The sequence below is a fragment of the Notechis scutatus genome, chromosome 1, assembly GCF_049901735.1.
Source record: "Notechis scutatus isolate UNSWTSFEM ecotype Mainland chromosome 1, rNotScu1.2, whole genome shotgun sequence".
Classification (NCBI taxonomy): Eukaryota; Metazoa; Chordata; class Lepidosauria; order Squamata; family Elapidae; genus Notechis; species Notechis scutatus.
The window spans coordinates 113,932,309-113,957,014 of record NC_142009.1 but is presented as its reverse complement, the minus strand read 5'-3'; the positions used below and the strand labels follow the sequence as shown (position 1 = coordinate 113,957,014).

The 24,706-nt window shown below is 39.7% G+C and overlaps 2 protein-coding genes across 9 annotated transcripts in view; one reads left to right on the top strand and one right to left on the bottom strand.

Moving 5' to 3' along the window:
• ANKRD6 (ankyrin repeat domain 6) overlaps positions 1–18,117 on the top strand; it is a 116,501-nt gene extending 98,384 nt beyond the window's left edge. For 4 of the 8 annotated variants that reach the window (XM_087943435.1, XM_026666561.2, XM_087943415.1 and 1 more), the window contains 11 exons: positions 2,816–2,914; positions 3,621–3,719; positions 5,881–5,979; positions 6,769–6,846; positions 8,390–8,494; positions 8,777–8,911; positions 10,398–10,574; positions 12,642–12,794; positions 14,833–14,943; positions 16,077–16,395; positions 17,178–18,117. In XM_087943435.1, the coding sequence (XP_087799561.1) occupies positions 2,816–2,914; positions 3,621–3,719; positions 5,881–5,979; positions 6,769–6,846; positions 8,390–8,494; positions 8,777–8,911; positions 10,398–10,574; positions 12,642–12,794; positions 14,833–14,943; positions 16,077–16,395; positions 17,178–17,734 (1,932 nt within the window). In that variant the 3' untranslated portion in view covers positions 17,735–18,117. The remainder of the gene's footprint in view (positions 1–2,815; positions 2,915–3,620; positions 3,720–5,880; positions 5,980–6,768; positions 6,847–8,389; positions 8,495–8,776; positions 8,912–10,397; positions 10,575–12,641; positions 12,795–14,832; positions 14,944–16,076; positions 16,396–17,177) is intronic. The other 4 variants (XM_087943451.1, XM_087943444.1, XM_087943437.1 and 1 more) reach the window with 2 other exon arrangements.
• Positions 18,118–20,233: 2,116 nt separating this feature from the next.
• On the bottom strand, positions 20,234–23,064 carry LYRM2 (LYR motif containing 2). Its single transcript, XM_026666563.2, has 3 exons — positions 22,838–23,064; positions 21,754–21,894; positions 20,234–21,139 (listed from the first exon to the last, which is right to left on the bottom strand). The coding sequence occupies exons 1-3, from the start codon at positions 22,880–22,882 to the stop codon at positions 21,059–21,061; spliced, it is 267 nt and encodes an 88-aa protein (XP_026522348.1). The 5' UTR covers positions 22,883–23,064; the 3' UTR covers positions 20,234–21,058.
• Between the last annotated feature and the right edge of the window lie 1,642 nt (positions 23,065–24,706).

The window sequence follows — 24,706 nt, the reverse complement described above, 5'->3', positions numbered from 1 at the left end:
TAAATAAGACATCAATTTTTCCTTATCAGTTGCTTTTTGCAATGATGTTTTCTGAGTAGTGGTAGTACATTTCTTTTGTTTTAATTAACTGTGCCTCAATTGTTCTTCATGAACACATTTTTGTGTTAGTTAGATTATCTTGATCGCTGAGACAGTTACATTTCATTTTGGCTGAAAAGACTTTTAGCATTGCATTCAAGGTAGAAAAAAATTATTATAGTAGGAATGTGAATTGGGGCAACAAGGAAATAGTGAACAAACAAAAATAAATTTATCAGAGTTAAGCACAAAAGTAGAAAAGCAAGGAAAATTGACTTGATTAATTTCCTTCTTGATGGAGCATTATTGTCTCAGTTTGTGATTGTGTTTCTGTTGTTCAGTTAAAAGCAGAGTTTCCATTGATTGTCAATACTTGAGTCCTATAGCTTTGACTATATTCATCTTGTTAGGTTCTATATAATTTAACAGCTCTGGCAGTGTTATTCTTTCACCTTTCCTCTCAAACCTTATAGTTAATACACAACTATTCTCCTTTTGAAGCAAGTGCTTTTTTGGAGCTCAGGAAAAGTAGAGGTTTTTTTTATTATTCTTATAATGCATTGATGCCTTATCTTATTATTAATATAATTGGAAATGGGCTTTGTTGATAAAATCTTGAAAATGGTCCTATGTCATAAATAAAGGGAAAAGTATCTATGTATACTTGCTAGCACAATGATGATATGTAGTATGAAACCCCAAAGATAAAATTGACCTGGAAAACCAAGGCATATATGAAGTCCCCTGTGCATCATGCCCTGCCACATACATTGGACAGACCAATAGAAGAATAAGTACCTGCCTGGATGAACACAAAAATGCAGTAAAAAATCCAGAGCCCTAGCTAATGCCACCCACAAACCCAAACTATGGTTAAGATACATTGATGACACATTTGTGATTTGGCCCCATGGAAAAGAAAACCTAAACAATTTCCTAACACACCTAAACAGCACACACCCCAAAATCAAGTTCACTATGGAAATGGAAACAAACAAAGAACTACCATTCCTAGATGTACTAATCTACAAAAAAACAGATGGCACACTAGGACACACCATATACCAGAAGAAAACACACACCAACCGCTACCTCAACGCCTAATCCCACCACCACCCAGCACAGATAAACTCCGTGGCCAAAACACTAATCGCCAGAATCAAACGCCTGGCAGACAAGACACACATAAAGACTGAACTATGCACCCTGACTAAAGTACTGACAGCTAACGGCTTCCACAAAAGCAAAATCACCGGCTTGATCCACAAAAACACAATGAGACATAATGGAGACTTAGAAGATGAACAGACCTATGGAACAGCTGTCCTGCCCTACATAAGAGGTACTACAGACAAAATCAGTAAGATACTACACAGGCATCACATCAAGACTGCCTTCAAAACAGACAGAAAAATAGCAGCCATCCTAAGAAACCCCAAAGATAAAATTGACCTGGAAAACCAAGGCATATACGAAGTCCCCTGTGCATCATGCCCTGCCACATACATTGGACAGACCAATAGAAGAATAAGTACCCGCCTAGATGAACACAAAAATGCAGTTAAAAAGCTGGAACACACTTCCTCACTAGTCCAACACATGAAAGCCACAGGTCATAGTATCGACTTCAATGGCACCAAAACCCTAGCCACTATAGAAAACCCCAGCCACAGAATTATCAGAGAAGCCATAGAGATTGAAAAAAGACCTGAAAGCATGAATAGAAGAGATGATTCCACCAGACTGTCAATTATTTGGAAGCCTGCACTCACAAACAAAAAAATCTCCACACCACAAGCCAGGCAAACACCTGGGCATAAACAGATCCCCCCTGATACCTCCAGCTCAAACACACCCCAACCAGGCACCCAGATGAAACCTAGCTTCCTAATAAATGATAGCCGTCCATTTACTCGGAGCCAAGCCGCACTAAAAGCCTCCAATACAGGAACACAATGTTGCCAGCCAATCAAGACAAAAAAAGCTACAAAGACAGAAGATATTAGAAACACCAATCAAGCAGAACACAGCAAACTCCAAGACCAATAAACACAGACCAAGACTCCCAACCAATCAGGATGAAGAAAAAACCATTCTGGCACAGCAGTAGGCTAGCCCCAAATTTAAAACTGAAATGGCTGTGAAAGTCTGACTCACAGACAAACACAATACAGAAGCCTGATGATGGCAGATGAGATTCTACCGAAACGTTGCTACAACTTTAAAAGCACAACTATAATGACGTGGGAAAATACCCAAACAAAGCTGAATACCATATATGAAATGTAAGTATCTACATCCCATTATTTTTAATTTATCAAATTCGATTCTAATAAGATAAATGAAGATCACCATTTTTATCATCATTCATTGCATTATACAGTTTATCTAATCTTCACAGCAACAGCATAGTGTTGTTTGCATATACACCTGTTCACATTCATGTCTTCAACCACCAATTAATATTCCAAGTAATCCTTACAGAGGGAGGGAGGGAGAGGGAGGGAGGAGAGAGAGAGAGAGAGAGAGAGAGAGAGAGAGAGAGAGAGAGAGAGAGAGAGAGAGAGAGAGACCTTTATTGTCATTAACCACATCCTTACCTTATTTCTCAATTGAGCCATTTACTGGGAAAATATTTTTTTCCTAAAGCAAATTCTAACTAAATAGCATTCATATTCATTTTTTCCTCCCCAAATAGAAATACCACTTTTAAAAAAAAAAAACCATACTTGTTTTTCTAATGATGATTAGTGTGGTCCCTTCCTTCTTTCTTAAGGCAGGTAACACTCCTTTGCATTTGGCCTGCCAAAACAATCATTCTGAAAGTGTGCGAGTTCTATTGCTTGGAGGCTCTCGGACTGATATCAAAAACAACGTGAGTATTATCAAATATACTGTGTTTCTTAAAAAAAAATGCTATTAAACCAAATGTATTGACTGTTTTGAATATTGAGATACAGATGTTTCAGAATCCTTATTGAGTCTCTGCATTGTGATCCGGTCATTGTTTCATTATCTGTATAACTGCAATTAAGTTGGTATTAGACATGAGTCATTTAAATACGCATTTAAGATTTTAGTGGAGCCATTCCAAAAGAACATATACCAATTATGAGCTTATTCTCTTGGAACGAGCATCACAAATGAATCATCAACTGAATGGAGTCAAATAACACATTTTTCAGTTATGGATTGGGTGAAAATTTAAAGTTCTGCTTTGGTACGCTGAGCATAAAAGCATCAATAAAGGAGAGTATTTGTAAGAAAACAACCAAGCTCAGAGAACACCAGGGATCCCTCATAAAAGGAGCATTAAGGTGTCAGGTGGCTTGATTGTGATTAGTAAAATATAAGCAAGTATGCTATAATAAGAGCGTAGCTATCAAGTTATTGACATCTGAGGATAAGAACTCTCAATTCCCGTCCTTGTCATAAGCTGAATAATATAGTGCTCAATATATTGTGCATGTTGGTTTAGAGCCTCCCAGGGAATGTATACGTTGCTTTAAGATGGGACATCTCATTAGCTGAAGCTTTCTTTTTTGAACTGGATTTGCTTAGCTCCTCCCCTTTATTTTTAGGCAGGAGACACCTGTCTGCATGTTGCTGCTCGTTACAATCACTTACCCATCATTAGGTTGCTCCTCACTGCTTTCTGTTCCGTCCATGAAAAGAATCAGGTCAGTGCATGCACTTTAATGCCCATGTTTCATTTGCTGTTGGCTTTTCACATGTATTCTGATACTCAGGACTGGGATAGAGGTTGCAGTACTCTGGATCTCATAGAAAGCAGAGGTGGTATTCAGCAGGTTCTGACCAGTTCTGGAGAACCGGTAGTGGAAATTTTGAGTGGTTTGGAGCAGGGGTCCCCAACCACCGGTCCCCGGACTGGTACTGGTCCGTGGAACAATTTCTACCGGGCCACCCGTTTGCTGGGCGCCGCCATCTTGTTTTGATGAAAAAGTGCTTCCGGTGAGCTTTTCCGGGTAGAAAGTGGTGTTTGAGTGCTGAAAGAATCCTTGCACCTTAGTTTCATTGAGGGGGGGGGCAGCTTCAAACAAAACTAAGGCACGAGGATTCCTTCAGCACGCATGGCAAGGCAAGCCGAGCGACCGTCCCGAAGCTGTCGCGAAGCCCATTGACACAGGTACAAAGGAGGAGTTGAAGGTGGCGGGGAGAAGCGGGGGACGGCTGGCTGGCCGGTCGCTTGGCTCACCTTGCCATGCGTGCTGATACCGGTACCGGGCCGCGGATGATTTTGTGATGCCGGTACCGGGCCGCAGATGATTTTGTGATGCCAGTACCGGGCCGCGGCACAAAAAAGGTTGGGGGCCACTGGTTTGGAGAACTGGTGGTAACCTTCCCCCAAGAGTGGGGTGGGAATGGAGATTTTACAGTATCCTTCCCCGCCACGCCTGCCACGCCACGCCCACCAAGCCATGCCCACAGAACTGATAGTAAAAAAATTTTGAATTCCACTACTGATAGAAAGCAAATAAAGTAAGTATTTATTAGGAACTTATTGTTATGTCCAAGATATTCTTTTGGTGTTCAGAATGGTCTTGACGAAATTGGGCATCTTCTGTTGGCTACACTGGAAGTTTGTAATGGCATTTATAGTTTAAAATGAACTTTTTGGTCATGTAAAATAAACAAACAACGGCATAGTAATAATTCAACTCTATGGAGTCTGCAGACTTTGAATGCAGTAGGAAAAAAAAACTGACTTAGATTTCATACCCAAATAATAGGAAGGTCTGTGGTTTGGTAGATTCCCCCAATTTACATACGTTTTTGTAATTTGCATTGTATGAAAATTTACATAAAACATACTAACCTTAAAGGAATTTGTTTTATACAATATATTTTATTAATATTATCCACCAGTATACGGTATATTTTATGAATATTATGTGTAAATGTAAATGTAATACCATTAACAGGTACTCCTTCCCAGCTGATCTATTATATCAGGATTTTACTGTAGGGATTTCAAATAATTAGAAAATAACCCAATAATTTGGATTATTTTCAGTCATGCAGTTTTGCTTACAAAGTACAAAGTTATTAGGTATAATTCTGGCTATTATGTACAATTCGTGCCGCAACATTTTCTTTTGTGAGAATGTTATAGAAACAAAACCAAACATGTGAAAATAATCGCTCTGCCACGATGTAATAAATTTCACTGACTATGGGATCCCTTTGGCTGATATTTTCTTATATTACAGTGTTACCCTGGGGCTGTAGGATTATTGTAACAAATCATATCTATGTCATTGGGCACTGCACAGTGGATTCCACTCTCTTCTGCTCCTTTGAAAAATGCCCTGGTGGAACATTGTCAGGTACAATGAAAAACAGAGAAAGAAAGCAACAAATCCTTATCTCCAGAGCCTATGAATGCTCACGTGATATTGCCAAGCAATACATTTTTAGAAATCAATCTGAATGGCTGTGGCAACTGTTTGGACTTTGGGGAATATAGCAAAAGCCCCAACTGGAGTCCAAGGTGATATTGAGCAAACTGAATGTTTAAAAGGTTTTCCAATAGGTTTTGATTGCAGTTTCCACTTGTTGCAGTCATTTATCCGTTGCTAAAATGTGGTAGGCCTAAAAGCTGGCATAGAGAAGAATCTGCTTTTATCTCTCCCTCCCTCTCTCTGTCTCACACACGCACAGAAAGAGAGAGAGGGAGAGAGATGAATGAGAGAGAGAGAGATGGAGAGATGGAAGGAGGGAGGGATGGACAGACAGACAGTCCGACAGACTGACAGACCAGGGCTGCATGTGAAAATCAAGGTCATGATGAACAGGGCATTCTGATTTTGTAACTTTTAGGCTGGAGATACAGCTCTTCACGTCGCTGCTGCATTGAATCATAAGAAAGTGGCAAAATTGCTCTTGGAAGCTGGAGCTGATGGGACAGTAGTTAACAATGTAAGTGTGGAAGTTTTTTTTGTGTTACTGTTCTATTTCTTTTAAATACTGATTGAAATGTTGCTACGGGCAACAGGAAGACTATGGGCACCTAATAAGGTCATACAGGTAGTCATTGACTTACAACATTGACTTTAATGACCATTTGAAGTTACAACATCATTGGGGAAAAAGTGACTTACAACTATTTTCCACACTTGCAACATTACTGCATTCCCCCATGGTCATGTGATCAAACTTTGGCTCCTTGGGAACTGACTCATACTTACGAATGGAAGCAGTGACCCGAGGTCATGTGATCCCCTTTTGCGACCTTTTGACAAGCAAAGTCAGTGGGGAAGCCAGATTCACTTAACAACCATGGTATTAATTTAACATCTGCAATGATTCACTTAACAACTGTGGCGAGAAAGGTTGCAAAATGGGGGAAATAACAAATATCTCGCTTAGCAATAGAAATTTTGGGCTCCATTGTAGTCATACGTCGAGGACTACATGTACTGCAGGCTCATAAATTAGGATAAGTGTTATAAATATAATCACCGTAGCTGGCAGCTCCTGGTTGACTTTGGCTAATCTTGGTAAGCTAAGCAGAGTCAGAAAAGGGTAACAAAAAATCCCAAGCCTTTCTCAAGACTAGACTAAACGGGGGAATTCCAAAAAACAAACAAACCTGGTATCTATCCATCGCTTTCACTTTAAGCGATGGATCACCTGTTTAAAAAATTGTCCAGGCTTTCTGAACTTCTTAATGGTTTTGGAGGAACATAAACCAACTTTCTATTACAGGCTGGCCAGACCCCCCTAGAAGTTGCCCGGGAACACAACAATCCTGAAGTTGCTCTTCTACTTACTAAAGCCCCTCAGGTACAACACGCACCATGGCTGAATTGGAAACTTAATTTCACAAAAATACTTGGAAGTAAATGTTTCTTATAAAAATGTAATGATGAGTACTAGATCTTGTTGACATATTACCTGAGTTTGGGTTTGATTTGTATTCACTCTCTGACCCAGATTCATTGAAAGGGCCTTAATAGACATAACTAACTTAATAGTCCAATGGATCTACTTTTAATCAAGACCAGAGTAAGATCTGGACCCAGCTTAAACTGACATACAGAGAAATCAATTCTAAATATTGTGTTGCTGTGTTTGTGTATTTAATGCAGAGCCTAGCTTACATTCTCCATCTTGCTCCATAGCCATTTATGTAACTGGTTGAACATTGCATTCTCCATGCAGTCCATTTTCCTTGTTTACTTCTACTTTCAATAAACAACAGAGTTGAAAATTATTACAGGTAGTCCTTGGCTTAAAAACAGGTCACTTATTGACCATTTGAAGTTACAATGGACCTCCCTGGGACTACTTACAACCTGGATTCACATGGTAGCACTTGACAGCTGAGCTACATTTAAAGCTGTTTGCAGGGTCCCACTGTCACACCTGACCATGTTTTAATATGTTTCTGCCGAAATCCAGTATTTACTCCTAACTTTCAGAAGTATTCAGAAGTATTTCAATATTTACTTCTGATTTTCAGCAAAACTGCACCCACAGTAAGTTAATTGGTTTGCTTAACAACCACTGCATTTGCTTAATGATGGTGGTGATTAATTTAACGACCACTGAAAAAAAAAGGTAGTAAAATCAGGTCAGTTATGTGGATCATCTGATCTACAACCGTCATGAGTTCCAGACATGATGGACAGTCTTGAGGAATGCCTGTAATAAAGCAATAATGGATTGGATTCAAACTTGATGACAGAAACCTTGTTTCCTCGAAAATATGACCTACTCTGAAAATAAGTTCTAGCTTGATTTTTATATGTGCGCCCAATATAAGCCCTACCCCCAATATAGGCCCTAATTAAGATCCCACCCACTCCAGAGTGCACAGGTAAAAATTAGCTAGAGTGGGGATGGGGGTGGAGCTGTCCTACTACTTATCTTTGGACAGTTGTAGCCAGGCCTCATACACCCTGACACCTGCTTTGCCGGCCCATTTCTTCTGCAGCCAGCAAGGCTGGCAAGGCTTTCCTGAAGGCCTCTGTAGCTGATAACAAAGCTGCAGGAAAGCCTTGCTGGCCACAGAAGAAAAAATTCCTGAAGGCCTCTGACAGTGAAAAGGAGGCTGGGAGGCGACATGCACAAGTGAGGTTAGTCAGTGGAGGACATCCTCTGAAAATAAGACCTGATGCCTTTTTTTTGTGGCAAAAAAATATAAGACAGGGTCTTATTTTCGAGGAAACATGGTAAATGACTAATTGATTAGGTGGGGTATTAAAATTCAATAGGATTTAACTTGGCTGTAGTCGTCTTAAGTTAGTTTAGGTTTAGTGAGTCTTTAAAGTGTAACTAACTTTGGTTCTAGTTCTGCCATTCATGAAAACTTTGCTGAATCTAGATTTCACACTTTAATCGTGGAAGGAGCCTGAGGAAGAAAAGGGAGAGACTTAAAGAGGAAAGACGTGCTCAATCCGTGCCACGTGATGAAGTGGTGCAAAGCAAGGTACAGCTACTTATATATATTTAGGAGGGAAGGAAAGCAGTACGAGAACTGAAAGACTCCACTTGTTGAAACTATATGAATTTGCTCTGGGTGTGTCTGTTGTGTCATAAGCACCTGGAACCAACTGTTAGTACTTATAATTGTGAGCTTGAGTGCTGCCTCTCGTTGCTGGTCCCCTGCCTGGAATTTGTGCAGTACCAGGATCAGGGCCAGCCATAAAACTTGAAAGGAAAAATGGAGGTCCATTTTGTTCATGCCTGGATGTGCTTGTATTTGGAACAGGATAGTGCTTCTGCTGCTGAAGACACCCACAGCAGCGATCCTGCTCAGGGGAGAGGTGACTTGAAAAATGAAAGCCAATTGCCTTTGTCAGAGCAAAGAGAGAAGAAGGGTAAAAAGAAGAAACCAGGAGAAAAGGTATTAAAGTGTGGACCTCAACCCAGAGACAAAGATTTTTTTGATGGCGGCAGTGTGTTTTTCGCCTTCTATCAACAGTGTGCTGCTTTCCTATGCTTTTGTTAGTCTTTGCCAAAAGCATTCAATCCTACTAGATTTGACCATAGTTTTATATTTCTCAAAATTATATTTAGTAGTCCAAATCAGTGTAAAAAGGTTTATGAGATGTGAAGAGCATTTAGGAGGCTGTATAGCAGGGGTGTTTCATTGAGGGCCACATCAGGGTTGTGTTTGACCTTAGGGGGCTGGGTGGACATGGCCAGTTTGACATCACTCGTGTCAGGAGTGCCTATGGTGGTCTGAGCACCCTGCCAGCAAAAATGGAGGTCAGGAGGACCGCCCTCCTGAGCTCCATTTTCACTGGCAGAAGCACCACGGGCCAGTTTCCAGGGTGGCCTTGCAGGCCAGATCTAAGCAACCCATGGGCTGGATGCGGCCCACGGGGCCTGAGTTTGATGCCCCTGCTGTATAGGCACAAGTTGGTCAGCTAACAATTATTTCAAGCACATTTTTCCAAATCAATGAAAATACATTGCAAATAGAAATAAAGCTTTGGTAGTAATTAGTTCAAATTTAATTCATTCATTTACTTTAATTAAAATAGCTCAATGTTATGAAGACCTTTTCAGCAGCTATGGGGAGGAAGGAAGGACAGGATTGATAACACATCAGCCTTGCCTCTTCATTATGATAAATCAATAGATATATTTGCACCTATTATGGACAATATTAGGAAGAATACTAAATGATGTTCTGTGTGTTACTTCTAACTTAATTGAAAATACAGGATATATAAATTTGGATGCAGGCTGTGAATTAAGGTTGTGCAAATGCAGTTGGTATTTGGGATGATCCAGCTCCAAATTAAGTCAGATATAATTTGGAAATTTTGCTTCATAGAAAGAACAAAGCAGAGCTGTTTTGTTTCATGCTGAGAATGAAATATGGTTGTTTTAGGCAGAAATAGTTTGGCAGGTGTGTTTGTGACAGCAAGAATGGGGGGAACGGCAAGAACAGCAGTGGTAGTGACAGAGAAGCTGGAGAGGAAGAAGGAAGGGAAGATACTGATGAAGATGAAGCGATCAGGTGGGTTGATGGGAGATTTCATGCTGAGACCTTGGTGATGGAAATTAAGGGATGAGGCAAAGGAACCTCTGAGATGAATCACATGGTAGTAGGATATGTTGTCTTAAAAATAACTCCATCCGGAATCCAGAACCACCAAAACATTCTGGGTTTAGTTTTGGCTGTGAACTCTAGATTCAGACCAAAACATATTTTCTGTTTTGTTGGACTCCTCCTGGGAGTCAACTGCGATCATGATGAGCAGAGAATGTTTTAAAATGTAGCTAACAAAAGTAAAAACAAATTATTATTTTTTTAAAAAAGAGCCCAATTGTTTTGTTTGCTGATAAAAATGCTGTTTCTTCCTTCCCTTAAAAATTAGGTATTGGCACTTTCCGATCCTTTGCCCTCAGCAGATCAGCAGATACTGCCTGGTCCACAGCAAAACCTGACAAAACGCAGAAGCAAGCATCGCTGTGCATCTCCACCACCACCCCATGAATTCAGGGCCTATCAATTATATACTCTGTACCGTGGAAAGAATGGAAAAATCATGCAGGTATTAATCTACCCTGTTTCTCCAACAATATGGCCTCCCCCAATAGGAAGTCCCAGCATGTTTTATAGGCATGAAATGAAATTAAGCCCCTCCCGCCAAATTAAGGCCTATATTAAAACATGCGAAATGGGGAGGAATGGTGGGGGGGCTTGCCGTTAGGAAGTACTTTTGTTGCACACCCGGATATGGTGCTGCCTGCGTTGACCCCGATACGAAGTGCCCCACCAACGCCGAGGTCAACATCCAAGCCGTCGCCGCCTGCCCGAAGATGCAAGGTGGGGGGAATTAAGTCACCCCCGAAAGGACGGCCTAGCCATTTTTTCGGGGCTCAAAAAAAAAATAAGACCCAGCCTTATTTATATGATAAACACGGTAGAAGCAGAGTATTGCTTGGGATAGTGAAGGAGTAAAAGTTTTTCAAGGACGTTCTGTAATTTATAGGAGTCATTATATTTGTGCTTTAAGAAGATGGCTTGATCAGGAGAATATGAATGTGCCTTCATGACTGAATTGTTTTGCTTCCTGAATTGTTTCTTGGTAGTAAGCACAATAGCAATAGCACTTAGACTTATATACCGCTTCACAGTGCTTTACAGCCCTCTCTAAGCAGCTTACAGAGTCAGACTATTGCCCCCAACTATCTGGGTCCTCATTTTACCGACCTCGGGAGGATAGAAGCCTGAGTCAACCCTGAAGCCCCACAATGCTTCCTTAAGAATTAGAAACTGAGGGTACTTATTTTGGAATCTACTTTTTAATTTTGATTGGAGGTAGAACTTTGGAACAATGAAGTAAGTAAGCAACGTAAGTTTGTAATCCCAATACTTTCTGATTCTAGGTTTCTTTTTTAAGTTCTTGTTTTTTGAGGGTAAAAGAACAGTTTTGCTGGCCCTCTTTAAGCAAGGCATAATATAGATCAGTACTTACAAATGCATGGATTTCACCTCCCAGAAGCCCACATGTCTGGAAGACACCAGCATTGAGAACATCAGGGCTAGATCCCAAGTGTTACAATTAAGTACATAGATATTGTATCATATATATCATGTATTTCTAAAACAAATTCATTTTTACACTTTTGTATCAATGGAATTATTTAAACGGTTAGCTGTACTTTTGCATCTTCAAAACAATACAAGGCTTGAGAGAACAATGTGAACTCTATAGAACTATATGATGATCTTGCACTAGTGTGGCCTATGGTTGATCTGAGGTTGATCTGAGTCCTTTTAATAAATAAAGAGATTTATATGGATGATGCCATAAAAGTATTTCAGTGTCATGTTTCAGTGTCTTTGCTATAAAAAGTTATATGAAGCCCCACAATAAAACATACTTAAGGGAATAATTCAGTCAGGTGTTCCAGTCAATGAGATGACCATCAAATATGAGTTTGAGGTCCTTCCCCTACAAAAACTAATGCATGTTGACTACAGAATAACAGGGTTGGAAGGCCCCTTGGAGATCTTCTAGTCCAACCTTCTGCTCAGGCAGGAAACCCTGCATCATTTCAGACAAATGGTTGACCAATCTCTTTTTAAAAACATGCAATGTTGGAGCATTCACTATTTCTGGAGGCAAGTTGTTTCCACTGATTAATTGATTCTGCGTCTCATGTAATGGACTTCAGAAAAAGGGCTGTCAATATTCACAAAGTTACAAAACCATTGTGTAACAAAGTCATTCCTTCTAGGAATGGTTATCCAATAAAAATAAACCTAAGAATAAAGCATGCAACACTCCAAAACAGAACAAACATGAAGCAATGGCTAAGTTCCAAAGGGTTCACAAACTTCATCATACCACTGTACCACGTTGTTGTTTTTTATTTCTTGTGTTATAAATGCCAGAAATGTAAAATATAAACTTGGAAATCATTTTGGCTGGGAATTGTAGTCCAAATTTATTTTTAAACTTATCAAACATGTTTCCTTTTTCTCATTAATTTGCTTTCAGTAGGCCCCAATACAGTGCTATCTTATGTGATGGTCTTTGCTATATTAGCCAAATATGTTTGTTCAGAGAAAGATGTTTATGCACCTATGTGTATGTGGTCATTTCCGGTAGGCACCTATAAATGGATGTCGTTGTGAACCTCTAATACATAAAGTAGAGAACCAGCTGGTAGCTGCTATGGAAGAAATAAAAGCTGAATTAGTAGCAGTGCAAGATAAGATGAACAGCAAATTAGGACAGATGGAAAATAAAACACAACATCAGGTAAGGAAGAATTAAGGGATGCAATGTGTCTCAAAATGTGGGGTTTATGAGGAAAACAGATGCAGCAAAATTCACTTGGTTGACTATTATCATTGTGTGAAACACATGATAAGATATGACAGCAAAGCTGTTTTATCTGATATGGTTGCCACAATGTGGAAATTATTTTCTGCTGTCTTCGCTGAAGAAGCACCAGCAATAGGCAAGCCAATGTTTTATCTTCCTGTCTTATGTCTTAAAGCTCTCATTATTACACAGCACGTTTAGAAAGATCACTGCTGGCTTCAGGATTTGGTGATCACAGTCTAAGGCTAGGCAACAGATTTCTTGATGTTAGGCCATAGCCACTAAACACTACCCAACTGATACTGGCCATGAAAGCCAAACCAATAAAGCAGGGGTGGGATTCTACTAGTTCGCACCTATTCGCTAGAACCGGTTGTTAACATTCTAAGCAGTTTGGAGAACCAATTACTGGCCTAATCCTGTAAGGAAGGCAGGAAGGAAACATTCTGGTATTGCTTACAGAAACCACCTCTCTGTTAACCCTTAGTATATTCTTGGCAGGACTAGACTTCCTGTCTCAGGAACCTCTCTGGAGTTTTTTTCCCCTCCTTTGTTGGTACTTTGCTTGTGTGGAGTGACCATTCAAAGTTACAATGACACTGAAAAAAGTGACTTATGACCATTTTTCACACTTATGACTGTTGCAGCATCCCCACAGTCATGAGAGGCCAGGCGAGGAGATGCGTGCCTCGATGTGAGTGATATAGAGTTGGCCATGCCCAGCCAATAACATGACCACCAAGCCACATCCACCCAGTCACATGACCACCAAGCCACGCCTACCACCTAAGCCACACCCACAGAACAGGTTGTTGAAAAATTTGAATCCCACCCCTGCAATAAAGGTAGTCATTGATACCAAGTCCATCATTTAACAACCATTGGAAGCTACAACAGTACTGAATTTTGCAACCAATACCCACACTTACATCCTTTGTAGTATCCCTCAGTCACATAATCACCGTTACAGTCAATACACATTGTTCAATGCTGATCTGTTGGGGTTTTTTTTTCCTTCCCTTTTAGAGTGGAGAGATTGTAGAGGAGGAGATTACAAGAGAATAAGTAGGCACACAATGAGGAATACACTGGGCTGTTTGTAAGGTGTACTCACAGCTGCCAGCCCAGTGCATTGCTTTCAATATATATTCTTCATTGTGTGTTTGCTTGCTCTCTTTGAAATCACTTCCTTTATAATGAGTGTGAGTACACATGACTTTGGTAATACCCCCCAAAGTCCTTCTGGAGAAATCAGTTTTTACTAGTTCTGGAAGGCCATTGCAATCCAAAGGGCGAGGCAAAATTAAAGGTGTGAAACTGGTTGGATTTAGTCTTATCAGTCTTGAGTTGGATATCTAGAGTGCCAGGGTGAGCATTCCAAAGGCTGGGTGAGGGAGGAAGGGAGAAAGAAAGGAAAACATAGCTATGTTCACAGTTTTTTTCTTAATGAGTGCTTCACTTAGTGAGAAATCATAGTGGCAAAGCTGTCAGTTTCAATTGTAGTTGTTAAATGAGGACTACCTATATAAGACTTGCAAAGAAATTGGCCCAGTTCATACCTATGATAAAGCTAAGTTTTAAACAAAGCTTACTGAATAAACCAAGCTAGCTGGATTCACACATTTGGGCTAAAAAAGAAATCATATTATGGCTTAGCATGATGTGTAAACCCAGTTATATAAAAGAACGTCCCTATGTAAGGGATACTATCTGTAGTAGACATCCTCAATTATTGAATTGAAATTATTGAAAGAAAACAAATACATTCTTATTATTATTTTTATTTACTCTGTGGGTACATCGGTAGCTAAAATACATTGGAAACAGTTTTTACTGAAATAACTCTTTTGAGTCACACTACTTCACTGAAAGTGCGCTTTTCAGATTTATTGATCTAATTGCTTGAAGTACAAGATCTAGTAAATGAATGCAGCGATACCATTTCTGAATGAACCTTTTGGTTCTATCACAGCTCCGTGTTTTAGACAAATTAATGGCAGAGAGGCTGTCAGCAGAAAGGGTGGAGTGTCTTCATCGTCTTCAGCACACGGAGTTGGAAAGAAATGAAGGGGAAAAACGCCAGGTAGGTTACTGCATTTGTTGCAATGAACACACAATAAGCTTGTGCAGCTTTAGGGAAGAGGAACTTCAATAATAATAGAAGCTACCCTTTGTAACATGATAAAGCAGAGTTAGGTACATCCACTCAGACCAGTGGTATGGCTGCTTAGAGGTCATCTAGGCATATGTAATACATAGAAGATTATTTCCTGGGAAACAATTCAAGGGCCTATTTTGAAAATTACTTGTGAAATCAATTATGTGAAATGAGGAGGGATTTATTAATAGTTCATATGGGAAATAATGAAAGGAATTACAAATTTTTGAAAGGAACAAAGCAATTCTGGTTATAGTGGAAACTTTTTATTCCGAGCATTCAGAGTTAAATTAGATTGCTGAAATCAAAGCATCTCAACATCATTTTTGATCATTTTTCTCAGTGTGTCTTTTCTTCTTGCTGTTGAAAAAGTATATTTATCATCAAACATTTTAATAAAATGCATTATATTCTTGATTATTAGGGATGGAATACACTTGTCTTCTAAAGATAGTCCTTGACTTAATGAAATGTAAATGGCAAAAATTAAAATAATTTTTATTTATTTTAAATAATTAAATAGAATTGTTAAATAGTCCCACAATGAGTTGTCTCACAGTGAGTTGTCTGTGGCGAGTTGTCCTGCGCCATACTGCCCATGGCGAGTTGGCTGTGGTGACTTGGCCGCGGTGAGTTGGCTGCAGTGAGTTGGCTGTGGCAAGTTGTCCCATTCCCTCACCTTCTGTAGCTCTCCCAGAAGCTCTGGAGAGCACGTGGGAAAGGAGAGCAAGCCTATCTGCCCTTTTACCTCCCTAAAGGCTGCATGGTTCCATCCTAGGAGCAGACACCATTTTGGAAGGGGTCAAGGGGCCTGCTCTCCTTCCCCAACCCAGAATTAGGAGGACTTCCCCTTACCTCATAACTAATTGCAGATTCTATGGACTCTTTTGTAGTCAATGTAACTCATTGTTATAAGTTGAAATGCCAAAGTTTTGATTTTGTTGAATATTTCAGCAAATATTTTTTATTCAAAAGTACATTGGTACAAAATATAAGAGTGGCTGAGAATTAAGAGAGATACTGATGGACTCTGATAGATGTGTGGATTCTTCTTGCAGCTGTCTTTGGTGGGTGAATTGAAAGCTTGGTGCCTGCTAAAAATTCAGAATCTAGAAATGAAGCTCTCTGGAGATTCTAGATCTTCGAGACCAAAATCCACCCTGTCCACATCTGAGTCTCTCTCAGAGACTTTGGATACAGAAAACCTTCACACTACAAATGACTGTAAAACAAGCCAAACCCCACCACAATCAAATGGATCCCATCATCATTCTGGCATTGTGAGCCTCTCAGAAGATACAGAACGGAGTAGAATGCCAATCACAGAGCAGAGCTTTGGAAAGCAGTATTTTGTGGTTCAGCAAGATAGCATATCAGGTATGTTTGTTTTCCTATTTCAGCGATTTTCAGTTGGATATCTATGTTAATCTGCTGCACCTGTAGTGTCAATCTAAATTTCAGTCTCTATTTTTTTTTTTTATACTAGGCAGCTTGCTTCTCTTCACTCTGGTACGATTAAAGCCTTCTTCACCACCATAGAAGAAAAACTGTGCTACTGTTAAGAGCAGGAGTCCACAATAATTTCAAGCCATGGCCATCATTCTGCAATTCTAATGTTGCAAGTGCCAATTCCTTAAAAAATTATAAGCTGTTCAGTGTCATTGGGTGTCAAGCAGCCTAGAAATTGCATACATAAATATTCAAACAAGCAAGCAAGCAATTCAACATGTCACCAGTCTCCTAAGTTCTCATTTGTTACAAATATACAGATTTCAAAAGATTTCAATCATTATTCCAATTATCTTTAATAAGACACAGGGAATTATTATTGCAGCAAGACAAATTCCTTGTGTGTCCAATCATACTTGGCCAATAAAGAATTCTCTTCTCTTCTCTTCTCTTCTCTTCTCTTCTCTTCTCTTCTCTTCTCTTCTCTTCTCTTCTCTTCTCTTCTCATCTCATCATCTCATCTCATCTCATCTCATCTCATCTCATCTCATCTCATAACCTTGGATCAAAACTGCATTAAGGAAGTTTGACCTTATCCATTGCCATCCTGTATTGGGGCTATGATTCCAATTCTCCTGTTTGGCTTGGGCCTTTCTGAAGCTTCCCTAACTCCAAGCACTTATAATTATTTGTTATCTTTCGGTTTACAGGAACAGAGCAACAGTCAGTGGGTGGTGCTGTCCTTCCTCCTTCTGCAGCATCTCCCCAAGTGGTTAGGCCAAAGGATAAAGCAAGTTTCAACAGATTGCAGCAAGAACCACCAGGAGTGGAACACTCTGTTTCCAGACTAAGGCATGTAAAAGTACAAACTGTTTTGCAGGCTTCTGAACGTACAAAGGCAGAATCACAGAGCGGCTGCTTGATAGACAAAGGGACTCAAACCAAGAAACCAAGTAAAAGTGGTCAGTTGAAGCACAGGTCCCACCAACCAGGAGAAGCTCCATCTGGGCAGCCCCCACCTTCTGCCACTGAAGGAAAGGAGGGCAGTCCTCAGCTGGCAGGCACATCTCAAGCTTTGGAAATTACCCAGTACTTCTTTGAGGCTGTGTCAAGTCAGATGGAGAAGTGGTATGAGAGAAAGATAGAAGAAGCTCGTTGCCAAGCTGACCAGAAAGCTCAGGAAGATAAAGTGGTCCTTAAAGAACACATTAAAAGTTTAGAAGAGGAACTGCAGAAGCTAAGGACTAAAATGCAGAAGGAAAACTAGCCCTTGCATGGCTCAAGAAAAGGGCCCATTGCTGTTTTCACAAACTCCACTGAAGCAATTTTAGGGCAGGGGACACTTATGAACAATTTCACTCATATTGAACATGCCTTTAAAGAGGATGAAGTATCCACGAAATTATTCGAGGAAACCAGTTTTCCTAAGCCAACACTTCATTGATGGGCAAAATGTTGTTTTAGCTCTAAATAGTGCTAGTTGTGATACTAATTCTGGGTAGAATGCGTTTGTTACCTATCAGTGCCCTTCAGGTACACTGCTGGGTGTGAGTGATTGAATGTCTATTCTTGTTTTTCAGTCCCTGTGCCATTTTGTGAATTCTTTAAAGTTTTATTATTTTATAATAAACCATTTTATTACATATTAAACATTTTTTAAGTTCGAGCATTTTATAGTATTGAGTATGGTATTTTTATATAGTGTGAGCTAAACATTGGGTATGTTTTGGGGCACTGGTTATCTGAACACTGGACAAGAATGGTACAAGTAATAACCCTGTGAAGAAGGTTGAATTGAAAGCAATTGGTTTAAAATCATCCATTGAGCTTCTATGGCTGATGGTGGACTAAAACCTAGGTCTTAACCATAATAATTATGTTGAATTTTGAAAATTGCAAACAGTGGTCAACATTAGAAATATTATTTTCTTCTATATCAGGGCAGTCAAACTCATGGCCCATAGGCCAGATGTGTCACGTGCTGGCCATGCCCATGCCAGCAACATGACTATGCGACTTTGACACCTGTTTTATATTGTACAGGACTTTGTGAATCGCAAGTACTCCCAGCCCTAACAATTTTATATATGGGAAATTGTTGCAGTTTCTGGAGAGGATCGTGATGACCAGATTGTTCAGTTGCAGTGCTGACTTGGGAGACTTGCTGTTACTCATTGGGAAGGTGTAGCAAGGGATTGAAAATAGGCTTTGCGCTTCTCTTCTCATGCTAAAAAGCTGACGGATGTGCAGCCAAGAATAAGGGTAATATAGTTGAATACAGGTAATCCTCAACTTATGACAACTGGGACCACAATTTCTGTTGCGAAGCAAGTTGCTGTTGTGCCTAATTTTACAATGTTTTTTTTTTTGCCATGGTGGTTAATTGAATCGTGCAATTAAGTGGATCCAGCTTCCCCCCGTTGACTTCATATGTTGGAAGCTGGCACAGAAAGTTGCAAATTATGATCCCGACCCCAGGATGCTGCAGCTGTCTTACATATGTGCCAGTTGATTGTAGAGATGCAACCACCATACTCTGCCGTCTCTTGCTCTTACATTTCTTCTTGTGTTGCTCACATCAATCTACAATTCAGTGTGAATATTTATTAGCTCTTATTTAAGTTGTATTGTGAATATATACCTTACATTGATCAGCAGGGTAACAGACAGAGTGCTATGGGCTAGATTTCCATAGGAGCTCAAGATTCTGGTAGATCCAAGTTTTCTACACACCCGCTACCAGCCACCTTTTGTTTCTTTTATTTTTATCCCACCTTTATTATTTTATAACTCAAGGTGGTGAACATGCATAATACTTCCTCCTCCTCTTTTCCCTACAACAGTCCTGTGTGGTGGGCTGAGCTGAGACAAGACTGATTGGCCCAAAGTCACCCGGTCAATTTTCCTGCCTAAGGTGGGATGAGAACTCATGGTCTCCTGGTTTCTAGGCCAGCACCTTCCTCGCTACACCAAACTGATTCTATGACCTTTTATGCTTCCTGAAACAAATACCTAATTGCCAAGTGAAATATGCACCTCAGTATTTTATGCCAGTAGAACAGTTTATAATAATCCTGGAACAAAAAGCTGCTTCCGAAGAGTCTTTTCAATGTTATGTATATAATATTCTGGTAAGAACATTACTAATATTAAATAGTGACACAAAGTAATTCCATTCCTTTAAGTTATTTCAATACATTTTGATTCAGGAATTAGAAGGCATGTGATCATAATAGAAGATAACCAGTCCTGATTCTAATGCCAAGACTTGAATCTGGAAATAAAAGCAAAGTCTCCCAGCCTTCCAGGATGCAGAAAACCAGAGACGTATGCCTAATCTGTGAAAATAGTACTGAAGTCACCTCTCAAGGAGGAGTAATGAATGGATATGATGCTTTGTGGCACTGGAATCTAACAAAGGCTGCAGAATTTCAGCTGCACCAGAATAAAGAATACTCAAGTGATATATTTAAGGCAACTCAAAAGGCTTAACCTTGCTGCAATAATTTTGCTAATATTACTGTCAATATCCTGTCTTTTTATGATTCCTTTATCATTGGACTGGTTTATGGCATGCGCTATACCTCTTGAAACTCAAGCCAAATTGCATATTGTAACCCTGAGTGTTGCTTTGTAATTCTACAACACTGCCCTACTGCTTCTAAACTGCAATACTAATGAAAGTTTTATAGCTCAGCCAGTCAGTAATTCCCTGACAGAATCTTGCCATATTGTTAAAAAATAATATACTGCTTCAAAAAAGGAGTAATAAAACCAGATCTCTTTATTTTTCTTTTTACAAATAAATTTACTTAAACAAATTCTAATAGAAGAGCTGAAGATATATAACAGCAATATTGGTTCCACTCTACACTTGTTCACCAGAGTACTTGAATCACTTCCATAGGCATAGTTCTAGAAAGAGATAAAATTTACTGGCTATTTTGCTAAAACCAACTTACAATAAACACTGGCCAACTCATGTCAATGTAAGAAAAGATTCAGTTCTCCTTCAACTTGTTTTTAGAAGAAAAAAAAAATACAACACTGAAGCCAAAAACTATGAAAAGTCCATAGAACCCCCTTCAAATTTGACTGAAGCCACTCTGAAATACCTGTATTACCTTGGAGATTAAATATAAGTGATTCAGTTCAAAGGCATATTATATTTCATTAAATCATCTCTTCAAAGGTTTGTGCAGAACTGATAAACATTAAGTTCTTTACTTTGTGGAACTCTCTAGGTAAACATAATACATGTAAAAGTAAATTGTTCAAATAAGTGATGGTATTCTTGTATTTACAAGTGTAATTCATAAATCTAAGATCAAATTCCTTTTCTCTACTTCTGCACTTTTCACATGGATTGTCCGGATGTTGCTGTAATTGCTTGTCTTTTTATTCTTATTGCACCTTAATTTTCAGGCATACGGCATTTATACTATGACAAAGAGTATTCATCAGGTCTTCCATCTAACTTTTGAGAAGTGTACACAGGACATTTTTGGATTATCAGCAGGGCTCTTCCCACTTAATGTCTTTGCCGTTAGCTACAATGAAAAATTGTTTTGACTTGTAAGCAGAATTAAGCCTAGGATTTTGCTAATTTTAGTGTTCTCTCAAGCTCCTGAAGCTGTAGGTTGCCATGAGTGATCATCATCTTAATTGCATCCTATAAAACAAAAACGTTATACTTAGTAGGCAAAGTAATTTAAACAAGTATATTTGTCAAATTTATACGAGCAGCCATCTCACAAGAAGTGGTAGCATAAAGCAAAAAAAGAAGTATAAAACTATCATGAAAATATGGCTTTTCTTCTTCACCAGAACAACTACTCAATTTCGGAAGCATTATTCAGCAAGGCAATGATTTAAATTATTCTCCTTTCCATAGACAGAATCCTAAACAGGATTTACTTTGCTCACTTCTCTTACTTGAAATTAATTCCTGGACTCAGAATTATTAAATTCAAAGTTATCAGAATTCTTAAATTCAAAGTATATATGCCATTTCATCAGGCTCCAGCTAATAGCTCTTGGAAACCCAGAAAAAGAATGTAAATATGAAATCACTTTTTCTTTACCATAACTAGCTTTGGAAATTCTTCTTTTAATGGGAATTAATATTCCAAAATATTTGACTTGATGTTTGATTGACATTGCATAGCACCCATAATGCATTTTCCAATCCCTATCTAATGCTCTAAGCAAAGCTGTATGGCAGAGGTTCAGGCCCAGCTACCAGCTGTAATGTTCAAGTCTATCACATTTTGAGAATTCTCTTGCCTCATCTGTAGCCTCTTTATTCCTTTTGAAATCTTCTCTCGCCCAGTCTCTCATGTAGCGACGATCTGCTTCATTGGGGATCTGACGAATGGTCCTGAGGATTTTTCTGTATAACTGAAGAACCTGCTGTCTTCTGAGGAACTGCAGATCATCAAAGGAAACAAAGAATGGATCTCTCACTTTTTTGTCATAAGTCAAAGCTCTTGCCATTTGTTCTTTCCGCAAAAAATTGAAACAATTCACTTACAATAAGCTGTACAAATTCAGCAGCAGCATAAGAGTGGCCTTGAGGGTTTGAAAGGATATTGTTATCATGAACCCACCTGTTTCTCTCAACTATCAAATTTACAATTACCTGCCCTCTTTAAAATTAAATTCATTTAGTTAAACATGAATACTCCACATATTTTACTTCTATCTCCTATGTTAATTTTATGTCAACTTATTTATTTGTAAGTTCTGTGCATATGCCTGACCTGTCCATCTGAATGGGCTAAGGTTGTATGGAGATCCACACGAGAGGCGACTTTATGGAATATTTATATCAGTCTTCACGACTTTCATCAAGGGGAGCTTTGAGTATATAATCGCTACTACCATTTTTACTTTTTTGACTGTATTCTGTGGGTCCAGTGTGCAGGCTCAATTCAAGCCAGGCCAAAATAGCCATAGAGTGTCATGTCCAGTGGTCACAGAGGAGCAAGCATGTTTCGGAAAGGAAGAAGCCGAATCAGAAAAAGGCCCGTGGCCAAACGCGACTGAGGAGCGAGAAGACGACCTGCCTGTAATTCCTGGGGTGCCTAATAATGACCCGAATTAAGTCTCCGGTCAAAATCGGGGCGCTTGCCAGGAGTCTGCCGTAGCAATGCCAGGCTTCCTTCCGAGTGGAGGCTTCCAGGCCCGGAGCCTCCTTCTCAAGACTCTCGGATTGCAGCGGAGCTTTTTCTACTGTGAGGCTCGCCCGGGTTCCTGCCGGCGCCTCAGCCAAACACAAAGGCTGCTTTGGCAGATATTCGGGAGCGAGGCGGCCGCAAAGACCGAGAGGAGGCCGAGCTGCCTCCCCTGGCCGCGGTCTCTTCCCTACCTGCTTCAGGCTTAAGGCCGTGGGGGGTAGCCGGGTGGCCGCCATGGCTCACGCTCGCTCCCTTCGGCCCCTTTTCTGGTCTGGGGCGGGGACTCTAGCGCCACAGGCGGAGGACGAATCCTGCACGCTCGGCCCCGGCAGCCGGCTGGACGGGTAAGAAAGAGGGAGCCCGCAGACGGGGGAACTTCGGAGTAACTCCCCCTTCCGTTACTTTAGCAAACGTGAGTGGTAGAAAAAGACACGTGTTTAGGGAAACGTATCTTTAGAGCACGTCGGGAGCAGCGTGACACGCTTTGTTCCTCAAATAGCTTGAACGCTTCAGTTACCAGAGGGAGAGGGAGAGTTACCGGAAAGAGGGAGCCCGCAGACGGGGGAACTTCGGAGTAACTCCCCCTTCTGTTACTTTAGCAGACGTGAGTGGTAGAAAAAGACACGTGTTTAGGGAAACGTATCTTTAGAGCACGTCGGGAGCAGCGTGACACGCTTGAACGCTTCAGTTAGGAACCAACTATCTATAGAATAACAATTGACAATCATAACTAAAAAAGAATATAAATAAGACTATAACCAGAAGTGCAGTTTGACGATATTATTCAGGTCTTTTATCAATATTCCAATTTGATTGTCTAGTTACAAGCAGCCTATTGGCAATCCATTGCTGCAGAGCAGATTCTTCTTCCAGAGCGGCGAGGTCGTTCTTTTATATAATGAGAAAAATGCTCAACAAAGCTAAGACACAAAGGTGTTTTTTTTTTTAACCAAGAAACCTTTTATGAAAAGTTGTTGAAACTGGTATTATTTGTTATGTAATCTTTTGAATCATTAACCTGAATGCCCTATCCTGGTAATCCAGGAAAAGTTGCTTTTAATAGCAGAATAACAAGAGTTGGGAGGGACTTTGGAGGTCTTCTAGTCCAACCCCCTGCTCAAGCAGGAAACTACTACCATTTCAGACAAATGGTTGTCCAATCTCCTTAAAAACCTCCAGTGTTGGACCATGTAAACTTCTACAGGCAACTAATTAATTGTTCTGTCAGGAAATTTCTCCTTAGTTCTAGGTTGGTTCTCTCCTTGATTAATTTCCACCCATTGCTTCTTGTCCTGCCCTCAGGTGCTACCCTCTTCTTTCTGGCAGCCCCTCAAACAGTGGAATACTGCTGTCATGTCACCCCTAAAGCCTTCTTTTCATTAAACTAGACATACCCAATTCCTGCAACTGTTCTTTTTTTTTTTTTTAAGCCTTCAGTCCTCTAATCATCTTTGTATGCTTCGATTAGTTTAACTTTAAGGTAATTTATTACAATAAAATGTGTTGCGTATATATTACACCAAACAGAGAATGTTTGTGATGGGCTGGCTGCAATTGCCTTGCGGCTGAGATTCAAGAATTGGCACATTTTTACAAGTTTATTTGATTTTGTATTATCACATTTTAAGCGGATTTCCAGGTTAATACAACTCAAGACCAGTCATTTTATTTTGAACATGCTCCCAGTATTTGGAAACAATCATGAACTTTGTAAAACAGCTGTATGACTAGTTCTATGAGGGACCTGGGCAGTTTTTAAATGTGATGCATGAACAAACAGGAAAATAAAATGACAAGAATTGTGTAGAGATGCATTAATCATTTTAAATACTTTTTATATTGTCCTGTCAAATACTCAAATATTAATTTGACTTCTAAGAGAAATCCTTATTTCTTCAAATATGCTTTCTATTACATGGAAATTGATGGCTAAAATAAGGAAATTTATTCCATGGGCTTTTCGTATTGCTAAGTCTAGGGCTTCAATGCTGGAAAGATATATATAAGGCCTCAATTACTCTGAAAACTGAAGACCTGATGTTACTTGACACTTATGAGTT

Excerpts from the sequence above, each read along its gene's own strand:
- LYRM2 (XM_026666563.2), bottom strand. The coding sequence starts at position 22,882 with ATGGCGGCCACCCGGCTACCCCCCACGGCCTTAAGCCTGAAGCAG. Across the intron at positions 21,895-22,837 it reads CGGCCTTAAGCCTGAAGCAG|TTCCTCAGAAGACAGCAGGT; the intron begins GTAGGGAAGAGA and ends GATGATCTGCAG. Across the intron at positions 21,140-21,753 it reads ATAAAGAGGCTACAGATGAG|GATGCAATTAAGATGATGAT; the intron begins GCAAGAGAATTC and ends TTTGTTTTATAG.